The sequence below is a fragment of the Astyanax mexicanus genome, chromosome 15 (genome assembly GCF_023375975.1).
Source record: "Astyanax mexicanus isolate ESR-SI-001 chromosome 15, AstMex3_surface, whole genome shotgun sequence".
In the NCBI taxonomy this organism is placed as follows: domain Eukaryota; kingdom Metazoa; phylum Chordata; class Actinopteri; order Characiformes; family Acestrorhamphidae; genus Astyanax; species Astyanax mexicanus.
In genome coordinates, this window is record NC_064422.1 from 7,113,883 (window position 1) to 7,133,976 (window position 20,094).

Here is a 20,094-nt window from a genome sequence, read left to right on the forward strand (position 1 = left end):
GCAAACACTTTTTACAAAGAGCCTGGTTGGTTTGGATAAAATTTTCCTTAATTAATGAAATTATCATTTATCAATTATCAGCTTTTTATATTTACTCAGGTTATATTTGTCTGTTTGTTTAATAATCTGAAAAATGTAAGTATGTTAAAAAAAAAAAGCAAAAACAAACTAAATCTGTAGGGGCAAAAACTTTTTCACAGCACTGTATTTCCTGTTTTAGTGATGTACCTAATGGTGTAAATGTGTATTTAGATGAATTAAGCAACCCTCTACAATTGAATGCTGTTGACAACCTCTGCACTGTTTGTGTTGTTTGTCCTCAGCCTGAGTGAACAGAGTGATCTCAACCCCGTGTCCATCACCCTCAATGTGCGGAACAATATCGCTCCTTCCTTTACCATGTATGTCTTTGTATACAAATTAAAACAAACATATTTTTCATGTAAACACCCCTGTTGGGACAGTCTGGAAAATACAAAAATGCAGTATTTTTTACATATATTTCAGCTTTTAATTTATTGCAGACAGTGTGAACCCATACAGGGCCCCATTTAGGCGATCCTTAGGCAAGCAGTCAACTGCACAAAGCGCAGCGACTTGTTCCTATACATCAGTTCACAGACGTCTTGTGCTGATTGACATCACCCTTCAGAGTGAAGAGAGGAAAGAGTGTAATCTGCCCACCCAGAGAGAGCAAGGCCAATTGTGCTCTCTCAGGGATTTGAAAGTGGCAACGCCTGACTGTTGACGTCTGTCTAGGTTGTATTCAGTCAGTGGCACACCTGTAATCTATGTTGCCAAGATAGCAATACACCAGAAATTTACCTCAACACACCTCATTTTCAGACCACCATGCCCATCATTGTAGATATATTCACAAGCACCGTTGCTATTTAAACAACACAGGCAAGGCACGAATTTACTGTTGGCAGGGTGTAAGATAGCAATGAGCATCTTTGCACAAGATGTGAGCTCTCAGAATTGCATTTTCCATAGTGTCCCAGCCTTTTCTGATTTAAGTTTTATTTTGTTTTTGTTTCTATCATTGTAATAATAATGATCCACTGTAATCTGCTGTGCTCTTTCCTACAGAGATAATTCAGTGGAAAACACGTTTTTTAGTGGCAAAGTTATGGGCGAGTCGGGCATGAAAACCATAAGTGATGTGGGCAGTCCAGTGAAGTTTGTATTTAAAGTAAGCACACATTTGGTTGGTAATGTATCTAAGATTAGTTAACAATGCTTATGTTGCTTACAGCATATAAAGTGTAAGAGTTTACTAGTGGAATTAACCCTACACTGGAAAATACTGTATATTTGAGTTATTTAGTTGTATTATGGGGTAGAATAAGTTTCAATAACTCAAACTCAAATACATTTGTTTGCAGGTCAATTATTATAATTACTAGACTACACCATTATTACTGTCTCCTTCCCAACAATACAGGAAACTACCAGCATGTAAAAAATATTAATCATGATTTTAATATTGTTTTAATCAATACAATACATTTTAAGGGACTGACACCACATAGTATAAATATAATTACTTATTTTGCCAATCTAACACTGATTAGTTTATTTACATTTAAAAACCTAGGTCACATGGTTTACACACACACATATTTGCACTTTTGATTTTAATGTTTTTGTTTGTGTCAAGTAAATAAAAAAATTGGCTGAAATATATTGTTTCCAATAATAAATTTAGTATAATTTTTTTCCCTATACAAAGCACAGGCTAGTACAATATTAGACTTTTAAAAACATTTGTGTGATAAAATGCATTAGCCCACTAGGTAGTCCACTAGTCTACTCAGTAGTCCATGAGTCCACTATATAGTTCTCTAGTCCACTAGTCTACTCAATAGTCCACTGGTCCACTTGGTAGTCCACTGGTCACCTAATACACTAGTCTACTCAATAGTCAACTAGTCCATTCAGGAGTCCACTATTTCTCTAGTCTACTCAATAGTCCACTATGTAGTCCATTAGTCCCTTAGTTCACTATTCCACTAGTGTACTCAATAGTCAACTAGTCCGTTCGGTAGTCCATTAGTCTACTTAATAGTCCAATAGTCCATTTGGTAGTCCACCAATCCCCTAGTCCACTAGTCTACTCAGTAGTCAACTAGTCCATTCAGTAGTCCACTAGTCCATTAGTCTACTTAACAGTCCACTAGTCCACTTGGTAGTTCATTGTTTGCCTATTCTACTAGTCTACTCAATAGTCAACTAGTGCATTCGGTAGTACACTATTCCACTAGTCTACACAATAGGCCACTAGTTCACTTGGTAGTCCACTGTCAGTGTTGGGAAGGTTACTTTTAAAATGTAATCCCTTACAGATTACTGATTACATCACTCAAAATGTAATTTGTAACGTAATCAGTTACATTACTTCAAGTGAGTAACGTAATCTGATTACTTTGGATTACTTACAATATTGTCGTTTTTTTAAGCCTGAATGAATGTAGCAACCACATATTGCATATTATTCTTTTATTTTTCTTTCCAGTTAACAAATAGATAAACAAATAAAAAAGCCTTTTCAATCACTCTATAAAAATACTTATGAAACCATTTCATCAAACAATTTTATGAAACACTTCTATAAATTGATAATAAAACAATTTAAAACCAAACAATGTAACAACAACTGTAAGCTATCTATTTGCAGGTTTGCCACCAGTGTTAATTTTGACAACAAATTTTGATTTAGTCTTAGTTATAGTCTTGTGACGAAAATAGCATTTAGTTTTAGTCACAATTTAGTAATTTAGTCGACTTAGTTTTAGTCGACTTAATGTCATAAGAATATAGTCTACTAAAATTACAGTAAATTTAGTCGACTAAAATGTAAAGGGTGTAAATGTAAATGCTTTTTCATCAGTTCCCTTGAATTATTAACTATACACGTATATGAAATGAAACGTTTAATAACCACTTGAGTAATATTGTTAATGTTTGAATGTGAAATATATTTATATATGATTTAATGTATATTATTATTATTATTATTATAGGTGTGTGACTATATATATTTTACATTTAAAATTTTGCTCTAGAAATCAGGTCATAAAACAACTGAATAGTTAAATTATAGTTTAAACAGAGCTGTAGATGCAAAAACAGCTTTTAAATGATCTAGTTTTATCTCCAGCAGTAACCCAGCACACCTACTGGAGCTACAGTCTATAAATGAGATCAAAAACACATCTTCACACACTGTCCTGTAGAGATGCTCTCAGGATGTACTGAGAGACTTCATGAGTTAAAGTGAGAAACTTATGAGAAAGTGCTGTAAGGAACTTTACACAGACTTTTGGGTTCATAGATTGACTTATTTTATTGTTTTATTTTGGATATATTATTGAGTTCCTTTCTGACCTGCTGCTGCTTTAACACTAGCTATATCTTTCCCACTGTGAGACTAAACAGATGATCTGATCTTAATGAGTTAGGGTTCTGTATCAGTTCTGTGTTTTAGTGCACTGCCGAGTTGAACACACCATCAGCTCATGAAATAACATCAGCATTAAAACGCTGCTCTCTGCATGGAGATCTGTGTGACTCTGGTCTGCAGAAGCTGAAAGATTAGTGGTGTTTTTACCGGAGATGGAGTCGCTCCACGCGGTTTACACGTTATCTTGTTTTTCGCGACGTCAAAGGAGAAATATATCGCCTCTCCTCTCTCTCTCTCCCTGCTGAACACTGTCGAGTTAACTTCCAGTCGAGCTCCGTAACGACAGTTTAATTCCCGGGTTTGTAACTGAGCGCGCGGTGCTACTGCAGGAGAGGCGGGTACTGATTGGATGAGTACCCCGCTTATCCCGCCTCTCCACCTTCGCTAAAGTAGCAGTGATTGGATCTCTTCCTAACTGGTCCCTACCTTTCACAGAACTAAATCAGTTCTGATTGGATTTCGTCCCTGCCAAACATTTTCGTCTTGTTTTTATTCGTTGACCAAAATGTCAGTTAATTTCGTCTCGTTGTGTGTGCGGAGCCGCTGTCTGCCCCTCCTCCCTGTGTGTGTGTGTGTGCAGCGAGACGGGAGGAGGGGCAGACAGTTCCCTTTCATATCAGAGCGATTTCACCGCAAAATGTTATTTGCGTTTTGTCAGTGTTGGAAGAGCAAAAATAGGAAAGTACCGCAATGTAATCCTTTAATTTTAGCAGAGTAACTGTAATCTGATTACCATTTATTGAAGCAGTAACTGTAACGGATTACAGTTACTTATAATTTGTAATCTGATTACGTAACGCCGTTACATGTAATCCGTTACTTCCCAACACTGTCCACTGTTCGCCTAGTCCACTAGTCTACGTAATAGTCAGCTAGTCTATTCGGTAGTCCACTACTCCACTAGTCTAAGGAACATGTAACAAATAATAAAAACACATTTTACAGTCAATAAATGCTGGCTCCATTTTTTTCCTATACAAAGCACAGGCTAGTACAATATTAGACTTTTAAAAACACATTTGTGTGATAAAATGGTATGTTTTGATACATTTCAATAATAATTAAAAAATTATTATTTCTTTTATTTTATTTATTTATTTTTTACTTTTTAGCCAAAGTATTGGAAAGGAACTTGATATCGGCATCAAATGAATTAATCAAATGAATTAGTCTAAAGCGCAAAAAATGCGAGTGGTGCATCCCTAATTATAATAATTATTTAAAAAGTTGAGAACACCCACACTATGTTTTAATAAAAATATACGTGCCACAAACAAAAACAATACTGCATATATATTGCAATAATCAATATTTTCTCTCACCCCTTATAGGAGTAGTAAAATTAGTATTAGCAGAAAAAGAAGCAAATAAAATGTACCATAAGGCTTTTAATTAAAATAAATAAGCACGTAATTTAGCATGCTAACAGTTGGTAGATGTCCAAGATGTCCCAATTATTCTTGCACATTTTTTTTATGAGAAAATAAAAAAAGTCTCTGTGTCTTGTTGCAGGTGAGTGTGTCAGGAGAGCCGCTGGGAGAGATGGGCACTTTGTTTGTGGTGTTTGATTGGCCAGTGGAGGTGCTGAATGGAAAATGGCTGCTGTATTTAACAGAGATCCTGACCACCGGGACGTCTGAGCAACGCTGCGTTCCTGATGGACAAATAGTCAACCCACTTAACCTCACAGTGAGTACCAGGACACAATGTTCACTCAGTGTTAAAATAGGAATTGTACACTGCCTGACCAATAAAAAAGGTCACACCCTCTAATATTTAGTTGAACCGCCTTTAGCTTTGATTGCAGCACACATTCACTGTGGCATTGTTTCGATAAGCTTCTGCAATGTCACAAGATTTATTTCAATCCAGTGATTCTGGATACATTTTTGGATACATTCTGGATACTGGATTCTGGATACATTTTTTATATATATATTAACAGGATATATAATAATAATACTATATATATCTCTATACGTATATATATATCTATATGTATATGTAGAATTTTTATAATTCAACCCCACCCTACGTGGGGATCGAACCCGGGCTGCCGCGGTCACGGCCCAATGCTCTAACCGCTGCACCAGCGAGTGGATTGGGACGCGGCCGCTTTAATCACCCTTTAGAACAGCCGCCGAAAGGGGCGGAGCAACAAAAACGGGCGGAGAATAAAAACGAGCGTAAAACAAAACCCGGAAACGGGCGTAAAACAAAACAAACCCGAAAACGGGCGGACAAACACAAAATGGCGCCGAGCGCGAGTGAGGGAGAACCGAGGATCGCCTGGGAAGCGAGGCTGCCCCTTATTTTCAGGGAGATAAAAGGAACAACTTCCCAACTAAAACAAAGGTAGGACAACTGGTGCTTGTGGGGGGAACTGCGGTTCCACCGGGGGGGAGGAAGGGGAACCGCGAGGAGCCAAACAAAGAGGGCGGCCACGTCAGCGCGCTGCCGCTGTTACACACACACACACACACACACACAGAGACTCAGTGGAGCTCACTGCTCTACACAGCCACACCAAACTCGAAAGAAAAAGGGATAGAAGAAAATACTTTGGCGGGAGAGGCACGCCAGCGATGCTGAACAATGCTCTCTCCAAAGGGAAAGGCGGGAAACCGGCTGTTGCCATAGATAGAGCAGGGAGGAAAAGAAAGAGCCGAGGCTCGCTCGAGAAACCGGCATAGATTCGCTCTGATAGCATCAAAGATCCAGCAACGAGTGGCTGGTTGGCGTTGCTTTTAAGGTGTTGATAGCAGGTGTTGGTAATTAGCCTAATTAACCCTCGGCGCTGGTCTGGCGCGCCCTCCGATGCCCTGGAGGATGCCTCGGTTGGCCACCAGTCCTTACACAATCCATGTGTGAAAATGATGATCTCATGCTCCCTGAATCACTCTTTCACAATTCCAGGACCATGAATCCTGACACTGTCAATTTGGAATATGTCCGTGATCATCAGAGAAGAAAAAATCCATTGATGGAATAACCTGGTCTATATTCAGTGTATTCAGGTAGTCAGCTGATCTCATTCTTTCAGCACATACTGTTGCTGAACCTAAACCTGAATTCCGCTTAGTTAAATCCAGGTGGTGACTTTTATTTGGCCAGGCAGTGTATAATACTTAAAATCCAGCAGATTTTAGGGAACAAAAATAAAAAAAAAATTACTTAAACACTTATGAACTCAACACAAAAAGACGGGAGTGTAGTGGTGCTCAATATAACTTACAGTTTGGAAAATATAAATAAAGTTTAAATGCACCATAAGTTCAGTGTTATTTTTTATATTGTAAAATGCTAAAGACAACCAAACAATAAAGAAAACATGTGGAATTATTTCATAAACAAAGAATATGTTTTTTATATGTTTATTCTTTAGAGTAGAGACCTCTTGCTTAGCAACACATCTTGGCAGGATTTTCTCAGTCAGCTTTATGAGGTAGAGTCACCTGGAATGAAATAGCTTTCAGTTAACAGCTGTGCTGAATTTATCAAGAGTTAATTATCTGAATTTCTTGTCTCTTAATGTGTTTAAGAGCATTAGTTGTAAACTTGTGAAGAGGTAGAGTTACAGGTATACAGTGAATAGCTCTATATGAGCAAGAACTTCTCAAATACTTAAAGAAATTAATTTATTAAGAAATGAGCCCAGTCAATTCGAAACATTTCATGAACTTGAATGAAAGTATCCTCAAGTATGTAATGTAATGATAAAACTGGCTCTCATCAGGACTGTCCCTAGAAAGGAAGAGCCAGAGTTAATACCGTTGTTGCACAGGATAATTAATGAAGCTTCATAACATAGCTAACTGAGATCTTTTTGTATTGTGTTTAAAAGCTAGTTTTAGCTGTGATATAAATAACATTAAGTAGCCGGTTGAAATGTAAGGTTTAGCATAGCTAACTGCTGAGTGATCTTTAATTTATGAGCAGCACCAGTAGCTACTACTTCCGTCTGCATTCACTTTAAGTACAATACGATCATAAACCATTTGATAGAAAGAATTTTGAAGGTGAATCAATATTGAAACAAACTTGTGACGAAATAAAAACATAATATTTAAGATTTTCACGTTTATTAAAGTTCACGGTTCACGGTGAAAAAAAATTCTTTTTGTTTTTTTTAGTTGTCAGAGAAGAATTCCAAACGCAATAAACGAGACCTGGACGTTAACCTGCCGCAGACAGAGGCTGCAAGGACCCTCCTCTCTCCTCGCAAAGAATCCCACCTACTGGTATGAATCACAACCTCACACAAACACTTGTAACACAGCTGTTATAATAGTAGATTATTTCATTAAAACGTAGTGTTATGTGTGATATGATCACAGAATTGGTTTAAATTTAGGTGATTTTGAAATTTAAACCTTTGACTTTTTGTTAGTTTTAATGCAAAAAAAAAAAAAAAAACATGGTAAAATAAAACTAATCAATGACTGTAGAAAGCATGGGCACATGGGAAGCCAAAAATGTTTGCTATATTATTAAATATGCAGCAAAAGTCTGGGATAGAGAGAGATGAGAGGCTGAGCCACACTCACTTACTTACTAATAATATATCTCCTCCTCTTCTAATAAACACAAGTATTGCCCTGTTCCCTATCGTTTTCCTTCTGTGCTCATGTTTCTCTGTGTTTGTTCACTTTTCCTTCTTTGTGCCTGTCATTCTCCACATGGTCCTGTGTGATCCTCTTGTGTCTGCAGGTGTTTTCAAATATTTCTTATTTGTAGCTCCGCCCCCCTCGTTACCTTTCCACAGGTGTTCCCTGTTTCCTTTCCCGCCTTGTGTGTGTTTAAGCCCCTGTGTCTTCAGTGTTAATTAGTTGGTTCTTGTACGTTGTTTGCGTCTGTTCCGGTTTTGTTTATGTTTCTATCTGTATCAGTGTTCCAATTTTTGGCTTATTGTTAGTTTGTTTTCTGTGCAAGGACGTGACAAGTATGGATTCTTAGAAAATGTATAAAATGAATTTAACTACATGTTGCTTGTTTTAAAGAATTTGTGAGAAATATATATTTTTAAATATCACTAGACTTTTGTTATGACTGATATTTACTGCATAAGCTAAGAGTTTCTATGGAACTTTCTATGGAAAATGTATGGTTCTAACACTTTGTTTGACATTGCTGTTGTGCAGGATTGCTCTAAGCAAACAGCTCGCTGTGTGACCTTCTCCTGCCCCCTGACGAACATGTCCACGAGCGCAGAGATCACCGTCAGGGCCCGGGTTTGGAACACCACCATGCTGGAGGTGAACACAGTTCCTCTGCTTCTACAGTCTGTTTTTTTTCAATGTACAACATTTTTACATTGTTATTATAAAGTACCTAGACATGTATTAGTTTAATACAAACTGCACTCAAAACAGTATATACTGTAATTACAGTGCCTATAATTGACCATTTGTCTTCTATAAATGGGGATCATCTCAGAGTGGTCCAGTGGACTAAGGCACTGCCACTATGATCTGAGGTTCTCTGGTTTGAACAAGCAATGGGTTAAATATTTGTATAGAAATTGTACTTTAAATCATACTTGGTTGTTAAGAAAACTGGCTGTTTGGCACAGGAATAAAAATAATATAAAAAATTACAAAATATATTGTACATTAAAATTTTATAGTACAAATATTCAGATTTCTTACTTTGTCCAAAATGGAAATGTACACTGTAGGGTTGCCAAATGTGATCATTTATCGCATTGTCATAAATGTTCTTATCCTTTCAACAAAAAGCAAATTGACAATACCGTGTTTTCAAATAACAAAGTGCTAATACTTTGTTTCCTTGCTTAAGTATGTTGGTTATCAATACTTTACTGAAGTAATTATGTTTCAGACGACTTTTTACTTCTACTTCTTACATTTTCACCCAATTATCTTAATTTTTACCCAATTACTTTCTACTCATTACATTTAAAAAATATCTGTAATGTTATTACAGAAAGTGTATAGATCCTGATTAATTAGATGATGTGCAGCAAAATTAAATAAGAATCATATCAAAAATGTATATTTATAGCAGAATCTGTCACTGCTGATGTATTTGGTCTGCATGTCAAAATATGGTAAATACGGTGTATCATGAAAATCTTCCTAAAATATTGATATATTTTACCATATCGCCAAGCAGCTCTAAGAGTGCATGATTAGGTACATCAGGGGTGGAGGCTTTTATACTGTTTATATCAATATCTTGTTTGTATTGTATCGAATGGAATTAAGAAATATATTGATATAGATTGTTTTATATCCTCCAGCCCTAGCCATTAAGTATGGAATCAGAATGTTAAATATAGAATCATCCTATAAATAGAAATTATAAAATGTGTTCTACACTGAACTGATATGGGAGATGCTTTGTTTAGTATTTTATATTTTTTTTATGTAATATATAAGCCAATATAAACAGGATGTATTGTAAGCTTGTATGCATGCTTCTCTGCTATTTTTTAATAATGTTGTACCACCAGTGCAAAACTCACACAATACTTTTTTTTTTTTTTATGCAGGACTACGCCAACACTTTTCGAGTGATTGTAAAAGGACATGCTACACTGATGTTGGTGACGGATAAACCTGCTATAAAAATGGAGAACAAAACTCTAGAGGTAAGAAGTTTTACAGTTTGTTTCACTGATCACTATACTAGTGCAGGGGCATCATTAGCATTTTTATATTTTACTGAATTAAACATTTTCATGCCATTTCCTGCATTCTGGTGTATCTAACATGCTGCTAAACACCTAATGTTACCTACAAATGTGACTTTTTGTAGGTTCAGACACAGCTCCCTTGTCAGCAGCTCTAGCTCTGGTTTATTTTATTAGTTTATTAGTTAATTTAAATAATGGGAAAATTAAACAGCGCTGTGGTGGTGGTGAGGGGGTCCAAACAATTATAAAATGTCAGATTTAAAGGCGGCAACACCCATGTGTCAGTGATTTAATGAAAGACACAAAGCTTGTTTATCGTTTTGACCTTTATAATGTCTTTCTCTTTAGTTTACAGTAAACATCGATCCTGTGCCGGGAGAAGAGACGCCGTATAACGCTCCTCTGTGGATCTACATCGTTGCGGGCGTCGCAGGAATCCTTTTACTGGGCATCATCACTCTAATACTATGGAAGGTACATTATCGGAACATTTTTGTTTGTTTTTTTATATTCGTCACACATTACAATAGAATTATTTTACATTCAGAATATTTTATGTACTGGCAAAAGTTATGGGACACAGCACAGCACTGTAGATTAGCCTTTTCCGTCTTTCTGGAAGCCTAAGAACTGTAAATCTACCCTGAATGAACTGAACTTTAAACCCCCCGTTCCCCTTCCCGGCAGTGTGGGTTCTTTAAGCGTGCTAGTCGAAGGGAGATGTACGAGGCCAAGGCTCAAAAAGCCGAGATGAGGATACAGCCGTCCGAGACAGAGAAGCTGACTGAAGACTACTGAGTCTGCAGGGGGGTCAGCTCTGGCCCCCCCGGCGCCCCCTGTTGGTACCCCTCGGTAATGCAATGTTGTGAATTTACTCTTCATCCTTTTCTTTCTAATATTTCAGTCTATTCACTGTCACCTCTTTTTTTCAGCAGCCTGCCTTGACTTGATTTGATTTGCTCGTTCTTCTCAAATCCAAGAGATCTTCACTTTCCTGTTCTCACTCTTCACTCTTCAACTGCATGCTCGATAAAGTAAAACGAAAATACGAAAATAAAAGGGCTTTGTTCACACAGCATGTAAAAGTGGCTTAAATCCAAGCTTTTACACCATTTGTGACACATTGAATGTGATATTTTCATTTTATATTAGATTTGGGTCACTTCATTATGTGATATTGAAATATAATTTATGTACAATTTGCGACAATGTGACTCTGTCTGAACAGCCAGATCAGAATTCATACGACTTTTGCACTAAAGAGAAGAAAAAAAAGGCAGTAAGAATACAGGAAAATGGAAAACAGCAGTTGAGGACAAAACTCACTGTAAAAGTTTAACAAATGTCTTTGTTACAATAATATTAGACATCTTGTGTCACAGGCACGTAGTGTTTCTTATAAATTGCCCAGACACGGCTACAGATAACAGGCCAGTGTTTTAGTGAGGCTTGAGCCAATTCTCAGTAATAAGCTAAGCTAAAGCCTGAACTCCTTCGTAGCTCTTGAGATTCTGACAAGGATGAAACCGAAACTTCACATGAAGCAGTGTTCAAACAGCTGTCAGATATGGGTCACATTAAAAAAAAAAAAAAAAGATAAATAATAATCATCAAATTAGAAAATCAGAAAAAATCTGATTTGGGCCACTGCTTTTACCTGCTGTGTGCACTTAGCCTAAGACTTTGTTCACACCTGGTCTTTGCTAATCGTGCATCTGGATTATCTGGGTTAAATCTGGATAAGGACACGCCACATAAAAATGATCAAATAAGAAAGTAAACACACCGAAAACTCATTTAAAACAGAAACAAATACAATCACTCAATCCACTTGATGCACATTCAGACCATGTTAAAGCAGTGTAAATGCATCTTTATCTCCAAATGTATGTCTAAATGTATAGTACCAGTCAAACGTTTGGATACACCTTAAGTGTTATTTTTTTATTATTTTTTTATTTTCTCCATTTTAGATTAATACTAAAGCCATCCAAATTATAAAGATAACATATGGAATTATTTATTAAACAAAAAGAAACAAGAATATTTTTTTTATTTTAGATTCTTCAAAACAGCGCCTCTTTCTTCAATAACAGCTTAACACATCTTAGCTGGATTTTCTCAGTCAGCTTTATGAAGTAGAGTCAGATAAAATGACTTTTAGTTAACAGCTGTGCTGAATATGTTCATTACTTTATTACTTCATTACATTTCCTGTCTCTTAATGTGTTTGAGGGGAAAAATACTTTAAGAAAACCTGAAAAATATATATATATATATATACATATATATCCTTTAGTCCAAAAACCATCAAAAAACATGATGAAACTGGCTCTTATCAGGACCACCACAGAAATGCTTCACAGAGAAGTTTGGTTTGTTTAACAATTTTAATCGGCTGGATGATGTTAGTATTAATTTACAGTAAAAAAAAAATCTAATAACTTTTGACTGGTAGAGAATGTGGCTAAAATCTATTCATGATTTTATTCATGATCAGATACTAATCACATGAAGTGACCAGGTGTAAACAGCATTGAAATGTCTTTGTCTGGTGGGATTGGGCTCAGGTGTTAGTGTTGTTGGAGCTTGTTTTTTCTGATTAGTCCTGTTTAAAGTTGATCTGCAACCAAATGATTTCTGATTCCAGTGATTCTGATTACTCACCAATAAGTGCATGGAAATAACGTGTGCTAATGAATCTTGTTGCAAGTTTTCTATATATAAAGTCTTTTATCTTGTTTATTTCAGGTTCAGCATTAAATCACATGTAGTGTGATTTGAGAGTTTTCCATCCACACAGTTTTTGCTTCAAATGTTGTGAAGAAAGCTGAGCTGAAAAAAAAATCACGTAATTTATAAACACACCCAAATTTATAAATATTTTCATGCTAGAATGATGTGTAGACGTTAAAGCATTTCTAAAGCCAAAATGCAAATGAGTGATGAAAAATAAAAAAAATCTCCAATAAATAATGATAAATCGAGCAATAAAGGCCGACTTATGTTTCAGCTTCAAATCTACATCATAGCGTATATGTAGCCACATAGCTACGCATTGTGGCGATGCAGACGGCAGCATCTGTAATTGGTCAAGTGAATATTATGAACCACGTCTTAACAGTGAACTGATGTAACTAATGTAAAAGCACACCAATGCACCATGAGTTGTGATACAGAGATTCAGGAAATGTAATCATTACATTTACATTGAAAAATGATTACACATTATTAGATTATTAGATTATTAAATTAGATTACACATATTTTTTTTTAATTGTCAGATTTATATTAAGGATTGCATTACAACATAAAGAGAACTATAGGTTAGCTTGTTTTTTTTTCTATTCAAGGAAGTGAGCACATGTTTAAGAACCTCTGCTAGTTTTATGGTTTGATTTAATGACCTACAAGGTGTGCAACAGTGCAGAATAGGGGTGTCACGATTTCGATATTTAATTGAAATCGATCGAAATTATGTCATGGTCTCGAGCCTCGAAGTTATAAAGAGGATAGACGATCCCTCTAAGCTATGCAAATGGCGCAGCACACTGTAGACGACCTTTCTCCAGAGAATGTGAACATTCTCATCTTCTTAAAGAAAAACTTAAAAATATAAAGATAACAGTTGTTTTGTCTAGCCTCAAATATGTTAATAGTTTTGGTACCTTAAGAAGCCTCTTTCTCTCAGATAAAGTTAATAATATATCTTTAGTAAAGAAAAAAATAGTTGTTCTCAGAGACTGAAAAAGTCTTAAAGTCTTATTTTTCATGTTTAACTGTTATAGTAGGATAGAGTTCGGTTTATTCAGGCTCTAATTGAACTTGTATTTAGTCTTCTTTCTGGTTTCACTCAACTATTTTTTTTTAATGCTCATAGAAAAGTAGATGAAAGAAAACAGTAAAGAATTAAAAGTACTGAGAGCACAGTGAGAACACAGAGTTACTGCAGCTCAGTAAATGATGCTCGTTTTACAGCCTACAACACAGAGACCAAGCATTTAATCATAATATGTGATCTACATATTAAGTTTACCTAAGGTAGCCCCGGGGGAATCACTACACACTGATGGTGAGTGTCTGTCAGAAACTGTTGGACACACCCAGTATGCAAATAGATTGTGACAGAAGCCAATGGAAAAGAAGCTGCTAATGGCAGCAGACTAAACCGAGTTATTATAAATTGATTAAACTCAAAGATCTCAGTTTGAATAGTACAGTATATGTGCCCACAAATGTTCAACTAACTCAAAATAGTTGAGTATTGTTTAGAAATCTCCAATTTTATGTAAAACAGACTTAATTTATTTGAGTTCTACAGTGTAGAATAAATCAGCCTTAGGGCACTCAATTTTCTGATAGTCAGTTGGCATAGGTGACCAGTGGCACACAGCATTTTAAAGAATTGAAAGACTTCTTTCAACATTCTGAGAAAACAGTCTGGAAAATGGCACAAAACTTCACTGCTTTCTTTTAAAACTGTCTGGTGTGTTTGGACTCCCAGGTGTCTGGAGGACAAAGTCAGGCTGGCACAGAGAATTTAGCCCACGTTAGTTGGGCTGCTGCTTGTTCTGCTCAGAATCTCTGATGCTCAGTTCAAACATTACAGCCATAACTGTAGTGGATGGAAACATTCAGAAACACTGACTTATTTCCTGTTGTTTATCTACAGAAATGTCGTAACTGTGTTGCTTAACACTTCTTGCTTAACAATTCAAAGGAAACATGACTGTTGACCACCGTTGTTCGTGGGCGGCATGGTGGCGCAGTGGGTAGCACTTCCGCCTCACAGCAAGACGGCCTGGGTTCGATTCCCGGCTGGGGCGACCCGGGTCTTTCTGTGTGGAGTTTGCACGTTCTCCCCGTGTCTGCGTGGGTTTCCTCTGGGTTCTCCGGTTTCCCCCCACAGTCCAAAGACGGCACGTTCAGGCTAATTGGAACTTGGTTGAAAATTGCCCCTTAGGTGTGAGTGTGTGAGTGAATGTGTCTGTACTGTTACCGACCTACGAGTCCTCTTCTGAGGACGAGATCATAGAACCTTGTGAATAGACGTTACCTATCCTGCCACGAAATAGCTGACGAGCTGATGTGGCGTTAAACTCGACTAACCTGACCTGACCTGACCACCGTTGTTCTATTATTATTCTCGTGATCCCACCGTCATCTCTCTCTCTCTCTCTTTCTCTGAATCTCTCTCTCTGTCTCTCTTTCTCTATTGCAGTGCGGCTTTTTTAAGAGGGCTGTCTACTACAAGATCATGCCTAAGTACCACGGAGTGAAAATACGTAAAGAAGAGCGGTACAAGCTAAGCAGAGCCTTCCGGCCCGAGCATGAGCTCAACAAAAAACTCTGGGTCACCAACTGGACAGAAATGCAAGAATTTTACTACTGAATGTTACTGGAAACTTTTTCTAACCCACCAGCTCAAGTTCACTGGGGGATTTCCTCTTTTATCGCCTTAAAAAAAAAAAAAGAAAAACACAGAAAAAGACACTGAACACTGTCTGGCTCTCAGATGACTCAGATGATGCATCGCAGTCATGTGGAGATGTGGACGGACACGTTTCTTCATAGCCTTTGCCTTCTAGTGCAATATCAGATCAGCTGTGTTTCAGATATCCACAACTGTCCTGCTTTTCTATTGGTGGAAACATTGACCATTCCCTGAGACATGGAGTACTTGACTTGACTTGACTATGGAGCTTTTTATCGATCATCAAACTGTTAAACTGTTAAAAAAAAAAGAGAGAGTATTGCAAGACAGTAATGCCTCCTGCTTGGATGTATTCTGTCTGTCTACGGTTGCGTGTTGCTAGTGCCTGTATGTGTAGCTTTTATGTGCTATGGATCCACACTCCAATATTTTATAAATCAAATGAAATAAGATCATGAAATAATGCTAGTTGTTAAATTTAAGGCTAGTGTGTGCCTTATTGCAGTGTCTTTAATGGAGTAGTTCAACAAAACGTTCCCATACACACTCATCCTCTTAATCAGACAAGACCTATTTGGAGTCAGTTTGCTGCTTTAATTTTGCACAAATTTTCCAAAGATTAGCATTAGCATTCCAATTAGCATAATTTAAAATGCATAAATCACCTCACACTTATTTCAAACTATGTTCAGCTGTTAAATAATTACGTAATTTTCACGTCATTTGCATTGTTTAAATAGCAACAGTGCTTACGGATATATCTATGCTGATGGGCATGATGGTCTTGAAATTAGGTGTGTTCAGGTACACTTCTGGCGTATTGCAGAAATGTATTATCTTTGCAACAGAAAACACAAGTGCACCACTGACTGAAATAAACCTAAACAGAGACTTCAGGTGTTCAGTCAGACGTTCATTGCTATCTTGGCAACGCAGATACACACACATGGACATGCAGCAGTGGACAAACCCAACTTTTACATCAACAGTAAACAAAATGAATGAGGTGAACAAGCAGGTCAGTGTCCTCTGCTGAGAAGCATTGGACACATCCAGGCAATAGCGATCTGCCAAAGTCAGAGCACACCTGGCTCTTAAAGGAAACAGCAAGTGACACTCTGATTGGTTTATTTCATGTTACACCCAAAACACACCCATAATTACTTAAAAGAATTTGTACATGCATTTTGCAAAGCATACTTTTCCTGTCATTATGATAGCAAAGACTGAAATGCAACTTGCTTGGCTTGAAACGCGTAAAAAGAAAGTACTAATTCTAAATTTTATTCAGAGAGTGGCGCACCAGTGTTATTCATTTCCAAGATAGCAATATGTCCTGAATTTACCTGAACACACCTCTTTTGAAAAATACAACCACACCCATCTGAGTTGATACATTCATAAGTACCGTTGCTATTTCGCAAGCTATTTTGTAAGAAAGTAGGGTGTAAGATAGGGACCTAAATGTTATTTTATTTATCATTTTATGGCACTGAATAAATTTGATAATAGAATATTAAATACGTAATGCATAAAAGCACAATATTGCATTTATAGATTACTGTTAAAGATACATAATCGTGAATATTCAGGCATTAGAATTGGAATATAAAAAAAACAAATGTTTAAATATTGTAATAAATAATAATAAAACTAAATAAAATTCAAAATATTAAGGTTTTAAGGTAAGTTTAGGACCATATACCATACTTTATTAGTAAAATAGGTTGTTAATGTAATTATTGATACAGAGCTCTTTCAGACACTAAATATATTGGGTGATTAACTAGATTTTGTGATTGGGAAACTTTCTTTTTAAGGTGTTACAGCACAGGTTTTCAGACCTGATGCTGCAGTACTGATGGTGCTCACACTCCAGCTACTGACACTGTGGGTGACACACTAGTGACAGCTTTATTGCTCAAAGCACTGTTTCTATTTCCCGTCCAAAACGACCATGTGTACGCTGAACTCCGTGTTCGTAAGGTAATTTTAGTCCCGTCCGGATGCACATATTTGAGTTTATTCACCTCATGTTTAATTAAATAGCTTTTTTGTCCTGCTACGCACTGTAATTATCCTTTGGACGCGTGTTTCCGCGGAGATCCACATAAACACAATAGAGAGTGGAAATGGAGGAGCTACTGAACATGATATCATGTGACCGGGAAAGCTCACTAAAAACTCACTGGTCCTCCTGTTTTTTTTTTTTTTATTGCAGTCCAGATGTAAGACTTTTATCGCTGAGTAGAAGTGTGAAATATTTTTCACAGACGCCCCCCTGAGAAACTAATCCCAAAATACTAAAATTACTACTTCATTACTCCACATGGTGGCGCTACAATTAAATGAATAGACACCAATAAATCCGTTGGTAATTGCTGGTATTTGATTATTTAGAAGTAATTCATCCTCTTCAGTAACGTAGATGCTGTGATGAGGAATTGTGAAGGGAATTGTCTTGTGATTAAGTATATTGAGTATCGCAATATATTGCAGCATCATGAGCAATGTATCGTGATAATCTTGTATTGTGTGATGCCCCATTCATTAACAGTGCTTACAACAGAATGTATAAACTAATTACTAATTGACACTAGTTAAGAAATTATTAATACTTACAGTTAGACTAATGTTTAATTCAGTATTATGTCATCATCATTAAACTTTCTTAAGTAGTAACATTTTGTAATGTTTAATAATATCCTTACTAGGGTGAATTAATAATTAGTTGAGACATTAAACAATGTTTATGTGCTTACTGTCGTAAGTGCTGTTATTGGATGTACCCTTATTGTAAAGTGTTACCACTACTTTACTTTAAGAATGAAACCCTGCTACAAAGAGTACCAGGCAAAATGTTTCTGATGTCTCTGTTTTTCACGTTTTTCACTATGACAATGATAAGAATTACACAATAACCAATAATGCCAAAAACAACTCAAACAAAAGATTCTTAGAGTGCACTTTTGTACAGTCTTTGCATTTTCTTCTACGGATATCTGGAAATAAAAAATATATATATATTTCCCTTCCTCCATCTTTTTTAAGATATCTTTGAGATGAAATCGCTTGCATGAGCATGCTAGCCCTGTAGGGAGCGATATAGTACCTCATATAGAGATAGATATCGACACTGAGGATTGTAAATTTGAAATCCTGGGTCATGCTGCTTTGGCATCAGCAGCTGGAGTCAGAGAGAGCACAGTCATTAGTTAGTCATGCTCTCTCTGGCTGGGTAGATGGCGCTCTTTCCCTTCATCACTCCCATTGTTGTTCTGTTTGGCCCAGGCATCTGTTAGCTGATGTATCAGAGCTGGGGATCTGCCGCTTTCTTCTGCATAGGTTGCCAAATCATGCTGCAGTGATTACGAACAGATGGAATAGAGGCGGAGCCTGATTTCACAAGTATCAGAGGAGGCATGCGCTTGTCCTATCTCTGCTAATGTCTGGAACATTGCAAAATATACACTACTCCCTAAGTAGTGTACTGTACAACAGGCAGAATTACCAATTCTAATTATATATATATATATATATATATATATATATATATATATATATATATATATATATATATATATATATATAGTTATAAAAAGCTATAAAAAGAAATAAAACACACAGAATGAGTGTCCAAACCTTTTAAATGGTGCACTACTTACTTAGAGAGGAGTGTGTAATTTGGGATTAAAATTCTCTGTTATTTTATCTATTATTATTATTATTATTATTATTATTATTATTATTATTTGTGTTGTGTTTCCAATACGATATATATATCAAAATACAGGGGTTATATGATGTTATATATTGAGATATATTGCAATGCAGTAAGCAAAGTGATATATTGCGATTGTATAAATCAAATCATTAAAAAAAACACTATCATTACACACAAATCTGATTTAAAAAAAAGTGTACAACACTGCCATCTAGTGGGCGGGGGTTTAAAGACAACACAAAATGAAACACGGTCTGACACCAGTTTTTACATGTTAACTAGTAAACTAGTAATTAATAATTAATACTGTGTTAATTAATACTCATTAATACTCATTCTCTCTGAATGAGAAACTATCACCCCCTACAGAGTGAGCATGCAAGTTAATGCAAGTGTTTTTGTCTTTGTGTGGATGGATTTTTTTTATTTTTTTTATTTTTTTAGCAGGCTTGTAAAATCCTATAAAAAATGCTGCACATTTGCTGTATCCATGCTGTCAGATAAAATAATATGTTAGGTAGCTTTAATTTAGTCATTTTATTTCAAATTTTGGTTTTAAATGGTAAAGTACTTCACAGAAGTGCTTGACTAATTTGACCAGTAAGAGTTAGAGAAACACTGGAGAATTTACTTTCTTGTTTTCCTGAAAGGTGTTTTATATTGATGTTATATTTGTCTGTAGATATGAATGCATAATGAGATTATTGTTGTTGAACAGCTGAAGTGTGCTGTTGCTTTAAATGGAAATGCTGCGTCTCAAAGCCAAAATGTTGGTCATTGTGTGTCTTGCCTTTTTGCTTGTTCAGTTTTGT

At 36.3% G+C, this 20,094-nt stretch overlaps 1 protein-coding gene across 1 annotated transcript in view; it reads left to right on the top strand.

Moving 5' to 3' along the window:
* Positions 1–18,584, top strand: part of itga3b (integrin, alpha 3b) — an 85,370-nt gene extending 66,786 nt beyond the window's left edge. The window contains exons 18-26 of the mRNA XM_022669343.2: positions 324–401; positions 1,093–1,195; positions 4,979–5,155; positions 7,600–7,707; positions 8,608–8,721; positions 9,981–10,079; positions 10,473–10,598; positions 10,812–10,976; positions 15,346–18,584. Of these exons, the coding sequence (XP_022525064.2) occupies positions 324–401; positions 1,093–1,195; positions 4,979–5,155; positions 7,600–7,707; positions 8,608–8,721; positions 9,981–10,079; positions 10,473–10,598; positions 10,812–10,922 (916 nt within the window). The 3' untranslated portion in view covers positions 10,923–10,976; positions 15,346–18,584. The remainder of the gene's footprint in view (positions 1–323; positions 402–1,092; positions 1,196–4,978; positions 5,156–7,599; positions 7,708–8,607; positions 8,722–9,980; positions 10,080–10,472; positions 10,599–10,811; positions 10,977–15,345) is intronic.
* The last annotated feature ends 1,510 nt before the right edge of the window (positions 18,585–20,094 follow it).